At 42.8% G+C, this 12,730-nt stretch overlaps 1 protein-coding gene across 2 annotated transcripts in view; it reads left to right on the forward strand.

Annotated features, from left to right (window-relative positions):
• Window positions 1–12,730, forward strand: part of PRR5L (proline rich 5 like) — a 42,114-nt gene that overhangs the window by 13,399 nt on the left and 15,985 nt on the right. For both annotated transcript variants that reach the window (XM_036383349.2, XM_036383350.1), the window contains exons 3-4: window positions 770–850; window positions 4,255–4,303. In XM_036383349.2, the coding sequence (XP_036239242.1) occupies window positions 770–850; window positions 4,255–4,303 (130 nt within the window). The remainder of the gene's footprint in view (window positions 1–769; window positions 851–4,254; window positions 4,304–12,730) is intronic.

A 12,730-nucleotide genomic window follows, 5' to 3' on the forward strand; every position in this document is an offset into this window, starting at 1 on the left:
CTTGCTTGCTGACCTAGCTCAGTTTACCAATGTCACACAAAAGTAGCCTGGCAAAAACACTGCAGTTTTGTGCCATGATGGTGAGCTGAGGTCTGTGAAGCATGCAGATGCCATAACTGGCCCGCAGAAGGGAATGTCTGCTTAGGAAATGACATATGCCCTTGTTAGCCATGGCAAGATTTAGCACTGCTAAACCTTCTTGTCTGCTGTCACTTTATGGCTTCCTCTGTGCTGGTGAGAGAATTAGAAGATACTCCAACAGCATCTTACAAGCATTAACAGTGCTCAAACTCGGATCTGACTGAGGTGATGCTGGCTGCAGAACATCTTCCAGCACGGCCAGGGTCTTGCCAGATGCTGCAGAGTGCGTGGCTCATGGGAGGATCACTGGATAATGCAGTGTGATGTGTTTGGCAGATATTACCAAAAAACCTATGTCTCCTCATAGCAACTAGCCTGCAGCACCCAGCAAAGATCCCCCAAACTGTTGTGTTCAAGAGACATCTGGCATGAGCAGGACCCATGTGACAGCTTTCCCTTGCTTACCCCTATGCAGAACTTGAGGTTGGTTCTGCTCTGTCTCCCAGGGGCGATGTAGGTAATTAAAAGTAACAATTTCAAGGTGAGAAAAAGTGGAACTATTTAAGGGCAATTATCTCCACCTGGTTGTAATCTCTCTGCTTTTGGTGCCTTGCTCATGGTGTGCTCTGTGGTAAATCACACTGTTATTCATGGATGTTGTCCTGTCTCATTTCTTTTTTTTTGGCAGTGTACAAACAGCAGTGATAAATGTGTTCAAAGGGGGAGGCTTGCAGAACAATGAACTTTACACCCTCAATGAAAATATCAGGTAGGTCACTGAAATGCACGAAAATGGATTTTGTTGCTGCTTGTTTGGTGTTTGCTGGATCTGTTGCCTTCAGAACCACATGTAAAGATATTGGTGGGAGGAGAAGGGATGAAAGCAAATTTAAGCACAGCTTTGGGATTTCTGGCTAAGTTACTTCTTTCTTGCTATCAAGTGACATGAATGGCATGGGATAATTTGGATAATTTTTCTCCAACTTGTGTAGCTTTGATAAGGACAGGTTGTGTATTGGCTTGGATTGTAAGGATTTTGTTCCCTCCTAGGAGCTATGCCTCTTTTGAATGTGTTTTATACGTAATAATATTGGCATCTCTTTTCTTAAACCAAACTTCTCAGAACTGTGGAGTGTTTAAAGCAAACCACAGCATTTTGTTTAAAAGCTTAATCTTCACATGATAATTGCAGAGCAAAACCTGAAAATATGAACAGTAAAGATAAAAACAACTAAAAGCCTAGCTAACATTTTTTGTCGCTGATGCTAGTGATGGTTAAAAGTATCGTTTTCTTTTAAAAGCAGGTTTCATGATTATCTGTGGTTTCATTCTGATTAGTTGGAAAGTTTGATTAGCAATAGATAGGACTGTGGAGTATATAAAGAACTATTTATTCTTGCCTTGGTTTCCAAGTGCTGCTGAGACAAGTATTGTCAGGGCTAATGGATGTAGGTTCCTCCTTCTCTATTTACCAGTGTATCCATATTAATTCATTAAGAGTGCTGTCACATGTGTCTCTACTTCTTTTGTATGCCTTTCCCTCATTCCTATTGCATTGTTTTTTTGAGCTCCAAAAGATTCAAATGACAGTTTGAGCTAAGTATGTACTAAACAGCAGTCTAAATTACCCCTTTCCCCACTTTCAAAATAAATGCTGCTATCAGGGCAGGAGACTCTGTCCAATTTGGTCTAGTCCCAAACCCAAAAAGTTTAATATAATTCCTTTTGAGAGTTGAGCAAGGGCAGCATCTTGCACTTTAATGATATTTTAGTGTGTTCAGGTCAGAAGTCTTCAAGTTAGGTTTAAGCACTTGGAGCAGTCTTAATTCTCCACGGGATGAGTATTTGTGGACAAGAAAATAAAACCAGATGTCATAAGGCTTGGGAAATACCTAAAGCCCCAGCTTGTTAGCAGACTTGGGGAGTGGCTTTGGGCTTTGTGACTCGCCTGTTGCCCATGGCAGTGGCAGTATCCTGCTTTTCCCCTGAAGGGCAAGCAGGTGCTCCTTCCCACCCTTCCAGGGAGGCAGAACTGGGCAGAACTGCTGTGGGGTCTGGGCTTGGCCCCAGGGCTGGACCATGCTCTCTTCATGCTGGTTGCTGAAGTGAATGCAGAGTGGTGAAAACCAGGCAAAGAACAGGAAATTCTTTATGAACTATGTATGCTTTGAGGGCAGTGCTCATGGTGGGAGGGGAAATGCCCTTTTCTACAGACATGCACTGCCAGGCTGTACTTGGAAGCACTCACCTTGAATTACATGATTAATGTTCCTGCAGGTGCCCTGAGCATTGGTTACATCTCCAAATGTCACTCTTTAAATAGACCATTTCACATCCACATTAATGCCCATCTAAGGAGCAAAGGACAGGCCTCTGCATGTGTCTGCATGAACACCTGCAGCCTCACACCTGTGGCTCTGGATGGAGCTCCCAGCACAGGGTGAGCTCTGTGCACAAGGTGAATCCCTAGCTTGACACTGGAGAAAAGCCAGACCTCTGAGACAGACAACTCTTGTGGGCCATGAAGTTGAGCTGATGCATTTCCCTTGCCCTTGTTTGTAGCTCTCCACTCAGCTCCTGGCTTGTAGTTTGCAAATGCAGTAAGAGGCTCTCAGGTTCTGCACAATGCTTCATCATTTGGCAGAGGGGAAACACGGGACAGTTTTAAAGGAGTATGGTAATGACAGGACCAGGAGATGAGCAGGTGGTAACATTTTGTTCTGGATTGCTGCCACCTAGATTTTATCTTGCTGTGATTTGATACCATTTCACTGGCTAATTTTCATTTTTTTTTAACCTGCTCTGAAAGTCAGTTGTCATCGCAAGAGGAAATGTAATAAATGCCTTTGGCAAATGGAATTTCTGTAAGTGGGAGATGACCTGGCCATGCTTAGGAAGAGACCCCTCCCTTGATTTTTTTCTAAGGTGCAAGTGTCTGGTTGCTGATCTTACCTGCATGAAGCCAAATCCTGCTGGGCTCGTCAAGTCAGGTGGAGAGCCTGCTGGATTGGCTGAAGCCAGTGGAAAAGCTTCTGACAAATCAGTCCCCAAAGACTTACCTGATTTATTGATCTCATAGATATAGACATGGGCTTTGATTTGGGTGGGTGAATACAAACACTCAGAGGGAGAAAGAGTAAAGGCATGTTGGCATGCAAATAAATGCAGAAGCATTGTAAAGTGGTTAGAGAGGAAGGCTGTCAAATTTGACTTTGAACAGAGATGAGGTAAAGTGGCATAGTTTGGTGGTAAAAACCCAGCCTAAGAACTGGATGGTTGCTGATTCAAATGCTGTTTTCAAGAACTCTTGACTGTACTTTACATTGGTAAAAAGCAAAACTCTTAGAACAGAAAAGAAATTGCAGTGTTTGGCATTGGAAAGTGTTGGGCAACCTTTAAATTTTAGGCAGAATTTACTGCTACAGAATTTATTCTCAATCACTGAAAGCTTAAAGTGAAAATGCACTGAATATCCTGAGTTGTTTTTTTGATGCTGCCTCTGATGTAAAACAATCCTGATTTTTATATAATTTTTTTAAAAACCACAAATATGTATTAGAATTTAAAACTTTTATCACTGCCTAATTTAAAAGCCAACAGTTTTCATCAGAAAGACTTCTTTAGAGTGGTTTTTGACTGTATGTATTTAAAACACCTCTTGTTAAGTTTCTAGAATTTCTTCCTTGGAAAATATGCCTTGTTTTTTATTGTTTGAAATGTGGCAGTTAAAATGTGGGTGCAGCTTCTGTTTCATTTCTCCTCTCCTTCTACTTCCAAAAGAAAAGGAAGTACAATATTAGGGAGATATGCTATCTTCAATGACATGAAAGGCATCTTTGTTTAAACAAGAAAGCAGAAAAAATAATGGATTTCAATCTAAATAACTCCAGATTTTCTTCCCAGCTTTCTGTTCATTCAGGGAGGTAATTTCTCTTTTCGCTTGTTCTAGGTGTATGGTTTATAATATCGAAGACTTCAGAGAAACTGTTTAATTCCTTTATAATTTGAGAATAGCCTTTGTAAAATACGTATGTAAGAGAAATCTGTGTCCAAAAGGACCCATTCCCATACATTCCTATATCTTTGGTATGCCTGGTAGTAAAGTGCAGGTATAGCTGTAAGAAATGACCAGCAGTGGCTGCTACTTCATGGCTCCATTCCTTCTGTCTACAGACGGCTGCTGAAGAGTGAACTTGGATCCTTCATCACAGATTACTTTCAGGTATTGCATGACTTGCTTGCTTTATTTTGAGGTTTGCTCCCTTCAGCTTTTTAGCCTATAACAAAATTAGGATCCCTTTTTACATGTGTGTAGCCTACAAGTTTTGCTTTTGTTTTACTGAAGAAGATGATGGAGGTACTGGACTTTGAAAATGTGGGCCATGTAGCCCTGGGAGTAATTATTTTTATTGATGTGAGTGTAGAATTAAGGATAATCTTCCTTTGCACTTAAGAAATGCTGCTAGTAGCCTGCCAAGATCAACAAGGAATTCACTTGAAGTTTTTAAAGAAGATGGGATGCCTTTTCTTGAGTGTAGAAAAATCAAAAGGTTTTCTGCAACAGGGGCCAGCAAAGGGAAAGAGGAGAGATAATGACAACTGCCTGGAGGCAGGAGGGGGCAAAGAGAAGGAAGTTTCTATCAGCAGGAAATCAACCTGGGTGCTGTTTGCCTTTTAGTCCCACAAATACAAATGCAGCTTCTGAAAAAGGAAAATGTGCAAGATGAAGTAACCATGACAGACTTCAGCAGTCACAAATGTGAATACGTGTTGCTGTGTTTTATTGACACTGGCCAGATAGACAGAGGTTCACATGTAACCACGTGAAAGCCTGCTGGTTGATTTTTAGAAGGCACTGATGGCTTTCAATGTTTTAATTTGTTCAGTTTAATTTTTTGATTATTAAAAAAAAAAAGGGCTGTTGGAAACAAGAGGGTTTTCTTCCCTTTGAGTAAGGGAGAGAAAAATTCTGTACTTTCTGAAGCGGCTGATGCTGCTGTGTGCGTGCTAACAGCTTGAAAGAGGAAAAAGAAGACTAGTGTTGTTTCCTATCAGATTACGTGATTTATTAGATTACATGGCTTTAAAAAATCCCCCTGCTGTGCTATCAAGTGAGAAGAAAACTCCTGCCCCAGGGGTAGTTATGTTTCACTTCCTCAGCCCCTCTCTGCACAAGTTGTTTACTGCAGAGGCAGCTGCTGGCGGCACAAGGCAGGATGTTTCCTAGACCCTGAGTGGGGTGGCAGCCACCAGCACTCACATTTAATTTCTGGGGTATTTTTGCTCAGTGTCAAAAGGAGCAACTTGGCATCTGCCAGACTTAGCCTGAGGTAAAACCCTTGGTGCAGGCAAGTTGTGGGACAAACTGTGAGATAAAGGCTATTGTCAGAAGTGATATTTTTCCCTCTGTGACCTAAGATGCAGACTAATTTCTGATTCTAGACTAACGGCATATGGCCATGATAAAAGTTACCACTCCCTCCTGAATGTCTTTCCTCAGAAATCCTCTTTCCTCAGATATCCTAGGGCCATGGAGTGGGGAAAGACTGTTCATGTGCCAAAGAAGGGCTGACAGCATTATTTCATTTGCCTGTGGGTTCTGTTTCACTGCTGATGCCAGCTGAATTATGGCAGTACTGGTGCCACCAAGATGAGCAGAGTTGAATCAAGCTGCTGATTTGGCTGAAAAATAACCTTGAAAGAAAAAAACCAATGTTTCCAACTACTTCCTTTGACGTGTTGTGGTCATCACCTCTGACATGGGGGAGGTGCTGGGAGTGGGTCACCAGGATGCGGAGCGGAGTGGAAGTGCATCTTTTGGCCATGACTTCCTCTGACATCTGTTAAAGCTCATTGAAAACTATTCCAAGAACCACGTTTTCTGTCCCCCTGCATTGAAATGGACCCTGAAGAATATGCTCTCTGAGTAGCCAGGCAGTTTTAAATATCCTAGCAGCAATTAGAGGAACTAACGGATCATGTAATATTTAGATGTGATAAACTGACTTGAACGTTTTTCATTTCTTATGCTGTGGCACTTATAACTGGAGCCACTAAGAGGAACTTTAAAATCACATTTGTTGTAAGAGTTGGGGATTTTACATTATGTAAATTTTATACACTCACACATGCACATTTTTTTATAAGCATTGAATATTCAAGACTAAAATGGAACAGAGCTTTTATAGTGAGACAAAGCTACCTTTGTGATCAACTTGACTTAATTACTCACAAGTCCTTTTCATCAGCACTCATGCAAATTAACAGTTTTTAGCTCCTGAAATTGCTAAAGGAATGTTTAGGAAATGGTTGGAGATTACGCAGTCTTTTTCTGCTACCAAGCCATCATCATACCAGAGTTAATGAGTCTGTTTTGTCTTTGAAAGAGAAATATAATTCCCATAAGGGCTGCAGTGCAAACGCAGATGTTTGATTCTGAAGGAAAGTTGTGTTTATAAATCTGCCGCTTTAGCAATCCTACTGTATATACAACCCCTCTCCTTGGATTGAAGCCTGAGGGAAAATGCCAGATAGTTGGGGTTTGCAGCAGATCTACCTTAAAGCAGTGCTTCATGCTCAGGCTTTTCAGGACTGACTTTGCCCATGAACTGATTCTAGAATTTCCTGAAAAGGGGCATTTGTACCTACATCTCTGCTCAATCACACAGCAGGGCACCATTTGCTCTCACTGCTGGGTTAGTTTGCTAGTGGTCAGCTGAACTATAATAGGGTGGAAATCCTATGACCATGGAAGGTAAGAGGCTGGGATTTGGAGAAACAGGGTGTACTGGCAGTTGGGACTTCTCTGGTGCAGCTGTGTGATTTTTCAGATAAGCTGCCTTCATTTTCCTACTGTCTGGCCCTCGTGTTGGTGGAGAAAAAATTTTAAATATAAAATCAGCAAGTGTTGATAAATTGATGCATTATCTGCCTCATTCTGCAACAGCCTGAAACAAAACCTCTGGAAGGGATGAATTGTGTCTTTTTACTCTGTATAGGCTTGTTAATCTTGAAACTCTTGGGGGCAAAATGGAAATGCATTTGTGTCTGTTAACTCCAAACTGTCTCCTCCCAAGGCAGAGAGACCTGGTCCTTCCCAGGCACTGTAACCTCTCCCAGAACCCATAGGCTGCGAATGCAGAAAGTCAAATGCCCAGAACTGATGCCTGATGTCCACTCCCTGCACTGGCAGAGCTGGTAGGTGAGGAATGGCAAGTGGACTGTGTTTCCTCATCTAATCCAATGAGATCTTTGATGTCTCAAAACCAGAGGGCAGCTGTTACATAATTTCCAGCCTGCTGCAATGGAGAGCCGCCGCAGGTGGCAAGTCCTGACTCAGAATTAGACCCAGCTTTCTGTTTGTGCGAAGCTGCAGAAGCTGCAGCGTGTGAGAGCACGCATTGCTGAGGTGTCAAGCAAAGTCCAGGCAGCAAGATGATAATAAATAGCTGAAAAGCAAGTGGTGTCAGCAATGAGGCGAGCCTGGGTCCCAACCAAAACTGATTTTATCTTCTGCCTTTAGAGCAGTCAGTAGTGGTGCTGGGGAACCTTTCTGTGGTCAGAGTTTCTCTCGCTGTAGGCTCCGCAGCTGTGCACGGTGGCTGCAGTGATAGGGGGAAACCTGCTCTCCTCCCTCTCTTGTGGCACCATAAAGATCTTTTTTTAAGGTCCCCACTGCATGTTTTCCTGGAACTCCAGCCTGGAGAGATGACTCCAGCATCTCTCATGATGTTTGCTTGCTCCTTTGAAAGGCTGCTTTGTGAAGCCTAGCTAACAGCTGAAAAGGCCATGTGGCTGCTTAGCCAAAGAGAAAAATACAGGGGGTGTGATGCATCCTTCCTTGATGCCAGGTTTCTCTGTCTACCTGTTTCACAGCAAGGCAAGGAAATAATTGTGTAGGCTATTGCAGTGATGGTTACTGCTGGATACAGGCAGCACCAGCTTTGCTCTGGCCAAGTGCTGTCTTGTGCCTGCTGCCAGGGGCTGCAGCAGCTCGGCTGCTGCACAGGGAACAGAATTCACACTTGTGTGATTTGCAGAGCTCAGCTGTGTGTCTGCAATACTCTTTTGGGTCAAGCTGGTCTTTATTATTGTATTTGTCTGGGAACCTCTGTTCTTGCAGGTCTGCTAATTATTTCTGCTTCATCTGGCACTTTCTAGAGCAGCTTTGATGGAGCAGCTCCAGAGACTCTATGGCAACTGTCCAAGTTTGTTATCATGGATGGAATCCCTCAGCAGCTCAGCAGTAGTCCTGGGTGGCAGCAGGGACGCCTCCTTTCGGGCCCCAGGACTCTGTAGATGTGTGTAAACCAGAGCATGGTCAGGGTGCCCTGGCCTGGCTGAGCAGGATCCCCCCTGGAGCAGGGATAACCAGGGTGAAGTCAGGGGCCCTGGCTGTGGGGTTTTCCCAGAGCTGCTGCCTGCCTCCTTGTGGTCTGGATCATAGCAGTGCTGCCTACTTGGTCTGCTCCCCTTCTTACCCTCCTTGCCTCACTTTCATCTCTTCAAGTGGGCTTTCTCTTTTATCTGTTGTGAACAAAACCAGCTCTAGGAAGAGTCATTTTAGGATGTGATTTCATATTTATCTTGCAGTTTCTCCCCTGTGTAGGATCGAAGTGATCTCTCTGCTTCTGTCAGTGTTTCCCCTCCTGTTAAAGAAAAAAAGCTGGGGGTGGGAGGATGCTCTAGATATGAGATGCTGCAGCTCACACAAATTTGTATTTTGTGAAACACTGCCAAGAATTAGCTAGGTGTTTGTGTGCAGCTGGCAATAACTTTGTAGAAAATACTTGGCAAGTAAGTTTGGGTGATGCTTTTTCTCTCAAATTTGCATCAGATTATCCACAAAGCAGTGGCTATGTGCTTGTAGAGCCTGTAAAAGTGTGGTTTAGCACTAGAATACAAAGCCCCAGCTGCCTATAAAACAGGGTGCATTTAAGAAACGCTGTAGCATTCTGTAGAAATTTTTTTTTTCCACCCAGCAAAATGAGGTCAATTAATTTGAGTATGTTCTGGATCAGTTTACTTCTGTTTCAAGCTTATGTTGTTTGATGAACTAATATTATTTGTTAATTTGAAGGTGGCTTTTAAAAGGCATACTAGCCATGTTTGGCTTGGAGACATTAAGGGAAAGCAGAATTTATCCATAATTAAATGGATATTTGTGTAAACCTTTTTCCCTCAAAGGTAATGACTTATTTGTTATTAGCAGGGGGATTAATTTGTACTTTGCTGTACTGCAGACATGGCATTTAGGCAAGATGTGAAGTTGCCTGGGATGACTTGAGCCTCCTTGATGATTTCTGTGGAGTTGCAGCCAAAGCTACTCAGCTGTTTTCCACCAGCCTTCTGCTTGCATGTAGCACTCACAGCAGAGCAAGCTGTGCTGGTGGCATGGCTGTCACCCTGAAATCCTTCCTGTTGGCTCTGTCTGGGGGCTGGCACCACACCCAGGGTGCTGGCTGAGTGCTTCTGATGGGCAGCATCTGATTTACCCCATTCTGCCCAGGGGTACTGGGGCTGTGCACAGGAAGGGAATGCCCAGATCCTGCAGCGGGAGGGAGGGAGAAGGTGCTGGGCACTGCAGGCTCTGCTGGTTTGAGAGAGGAGCCCCAGCTGTTGTGCCTGGGACAGCTTTCACCTCCTGGGAGGATGGTGGCGCTGGTATTACTCCATTGGGTGTGCATGGAGACATTTGCCTCAATTTCTCTATCGGGGAAGGCAAAGAGGAAAATACCTGTGCCAGAAAAAAGGAAGGAATTGTATGGGTTTTATAAAGTGGTGGCTGACTGCCTTCATTTTTTTTTTTTTTTATTCCAAATGGTTTGAGGATGACTTTAAAGAGTAGCAAATACAGACATGTTGTGAGAAGCTCTTCACTGAGGAACAAATGAAAAGTGATTATTTTCCCTTTGAATCCTGCCTTTAGAAACTTAGGGCATCTAAAAATTTACTTAAAAGCTTTCTTTTAGCTGCCTTTCTTACCGGTGTATCTGAGTCAGCTATTTTGGTTTTCTGCTCTCAGAAAAGGGGTCAGCCTGTGAGATTTCACAAGGTCACTTCTATCTGCTGCAAAACAGATCTCTCTCCAGATTTCTCAACTGCATGTACATGTTTTGAAGTTGGAACTTTGTTTCTCTGCACAGCAGAGTAGCAAAGAGTAAAGGCAGGTTTGCACCTCCCACAATGAGCATTAAGCATCCCGTGGTGTCCCAGCAGAGGGTGAGAACAGCCTGGGGAAGCAGGAAAAGCTCATTTGGGGAGGGAAGGGAATCCCTGCTCCCCCAAGCTCCCATCCCTGTTCAGCTGTAATTGCAAAGAGATGGAAGGTGGCAGCTGAACTTTTTCAAATAAATGTGCCTTTCAAGCTTACTTGGTATGAGTCTCTATCTGGTCTTGCTTTAAATAGAAGATTTATTTTTCCTCTTAGCTCTATGCTTCTGGCAAGCATGCAAGGGATGCGGCAGCAAAATGAGATTTATAATCTAGACAAGGTCTGAAACAGACCTCCACTGCAGCTGGAGTAGCTTGTATTGATTTGTCAGCAGAGCCTGTAGGGTTTGGTAAGGACAATTTGCCTGTCCAGCTTGCTCTGAGGGATTAATATTTGGATTGAATGAATTCCTAAGCCTGTGACTTCTTGCAGAAAATTAGGAAAAAGTAACATTTCCAGATATTTTCAGGACAGGGAGAAAGGAAATAAAGTGTGGTTGATTTTTACTTTTTTTTTTTTTAAGTCTCTTCCACAGGAAAAGGAAAAATCTGAGAGGATAAGTGAAAAGTCTGCACTAACTACAGTAACTATATAGCCCTAATCTCTTCTTTAAGGAAACCTTTAGAGTGAGATTATGCAATCTCTTTAGCACATGGAATTGCTATAGTACATTCATAGGAGCATTATAAATTTGTTACCACAGAGTAATGATTTATATATCTATTTTGCAATAGGTACAGCTGTGCTGTCCACTAGCATGTACAAATGTGTTCTTTGGTTGCTGACTTAGTTGCAAAAAAACCCAAACAATCCCTGGAAGCAAAAAATATCAATAATATTAACTTTGAGGCAAAGTACCTGGAAGATTGTATCCAGAGTGGGAAACATATGTAAAATGAAATCTAAGAAGGAATTCGTATTTCTTGAGAGAAACACAAGAAAACAAGAATCACATCCTCATGTGTGTATATATGTATATATACACACCTTTATATTACAAAGCCGTTTAAAATAATACAGTATTAAAGACCAGCTCTAAATTTCCCCTGCAGTATATGAGAAGTAATTGCCTTGAGCTACAGGTTGAAAAATAAAGAAGTTCAGTACTTTTTTAGATGAACTGAAAGCAGGATTAACGTGCCATATCACTCCAACATCTATTGTTCAAGCAGAAAAATATTTCTAGTGTAAGTGGGTTTCGCTTTTTTCCCCTTATGGTTTTCTTCATTACAGATTTCTTTCTCCCTCCTTTTTCACACTGTTGGTTTTTCCTGTAAAGTTTTTTTGTTGTTGTCCAGACATGATATGTGTAGCCATTTATTTCTGTTGAATAAATCTAAAACTTGAATGGACAGCCTGGCAACTTAGTATTTCCCTCCAAAGTCCATGTTTCTGCTAGAGGATCTTCATAAAACTGTCACCTTCCACTCATTGCTAACATTTGGAGATGTTGTAGGTTTTTTTCATTATGTGACCATATTTATCCAGATTGCTAATTCCTGTTGTCATTGCCCAAGTGAGAAATATCTCCCATCCTGAGGATGTCGCAGAGGATTGTCTCCTCCTTTTTATACCCAGCTTTGTGATAGCTTCTTGTTGGAGGGAGGATGCAGAGGTGTGCTGCTCTCTTGGCTTGGGGTGCTTCCAGAGATGCCTGTCTCTGTGTCAGGGCTGAGCCAGGCCGGCGTGTGGTTCCAGAGGCAGGCTTGCAATGCAGAGTGGGAGCACCAGGGCAGGATGCACTATGGCAGCTCATCAGGAGGCTGTGGTGGTGTCCACTGGGAATGACAGAGATGTGCCTTGCTCCATGGCTGATGGAAGGTTCAAAAGTGCAGCCTTGACCTGGTTCCCCTTAAAAACCAGAAACTGAACAGTGGGGGAGTCATCTCTGACTGTTGTGGGCTACCCTGATACTGAATCCTTTCAGAGAGGCAGAAGGCCTATATTCTCTATCAGTGTGATCTCTGTACCTTTTTTAGGATGCAGTAATATTGTATTATGTGGGATTGCAGTGCCTTTCTCTGGCATTCTCAAAGCTTTTCAGAATAACTGATTCACCTGGTGCTGGTGGGAGAACAAAAAGATAGGTGTTGTTTTTGCACCATTCTTACATTTGGGGAAGTGGGAACAAAAAGCTAATCAGGTATTTGGATGTCATGGACTGCAAACAGGCTTATTGATACCTTGATCTGTCTGGTCCATGAGAGTTAAGTTTATCTAGAAAGACCAGGTCCTGCCAGTTCTTCTGCAGCTTGACACTGCACACTGAGATCATCCAGCTTCTCAATACAAAAAGAATGACCTCATGGAAAGACAATAGGTAGGAATAGAGAAGTAGATGTTAGGGAGCTGAACTTGGCCTGCTGTGCAGTTAGACAAGGAATGAGCAAGTGTAAAAAGAAGAAGAGAGTGGGACCTTTTCATGGCATTTGACTC

The sequence above is a fragment of the Molothrus ater genome, chromosome 6 (assembly GCF_012460135.2).
Source record: "Molothrus ater isolate BHLD 08-10-18 breed brown headed cowbird chromosome 6, BPBGC_Mater_1.1, whole genome shotgun sequence".
Taxonomy (NCBI): Eukaryota; Metazoa; Chordata; class Aves; order Passeriformes; family Icteridae; genus Molothrus; species Molothrus ater.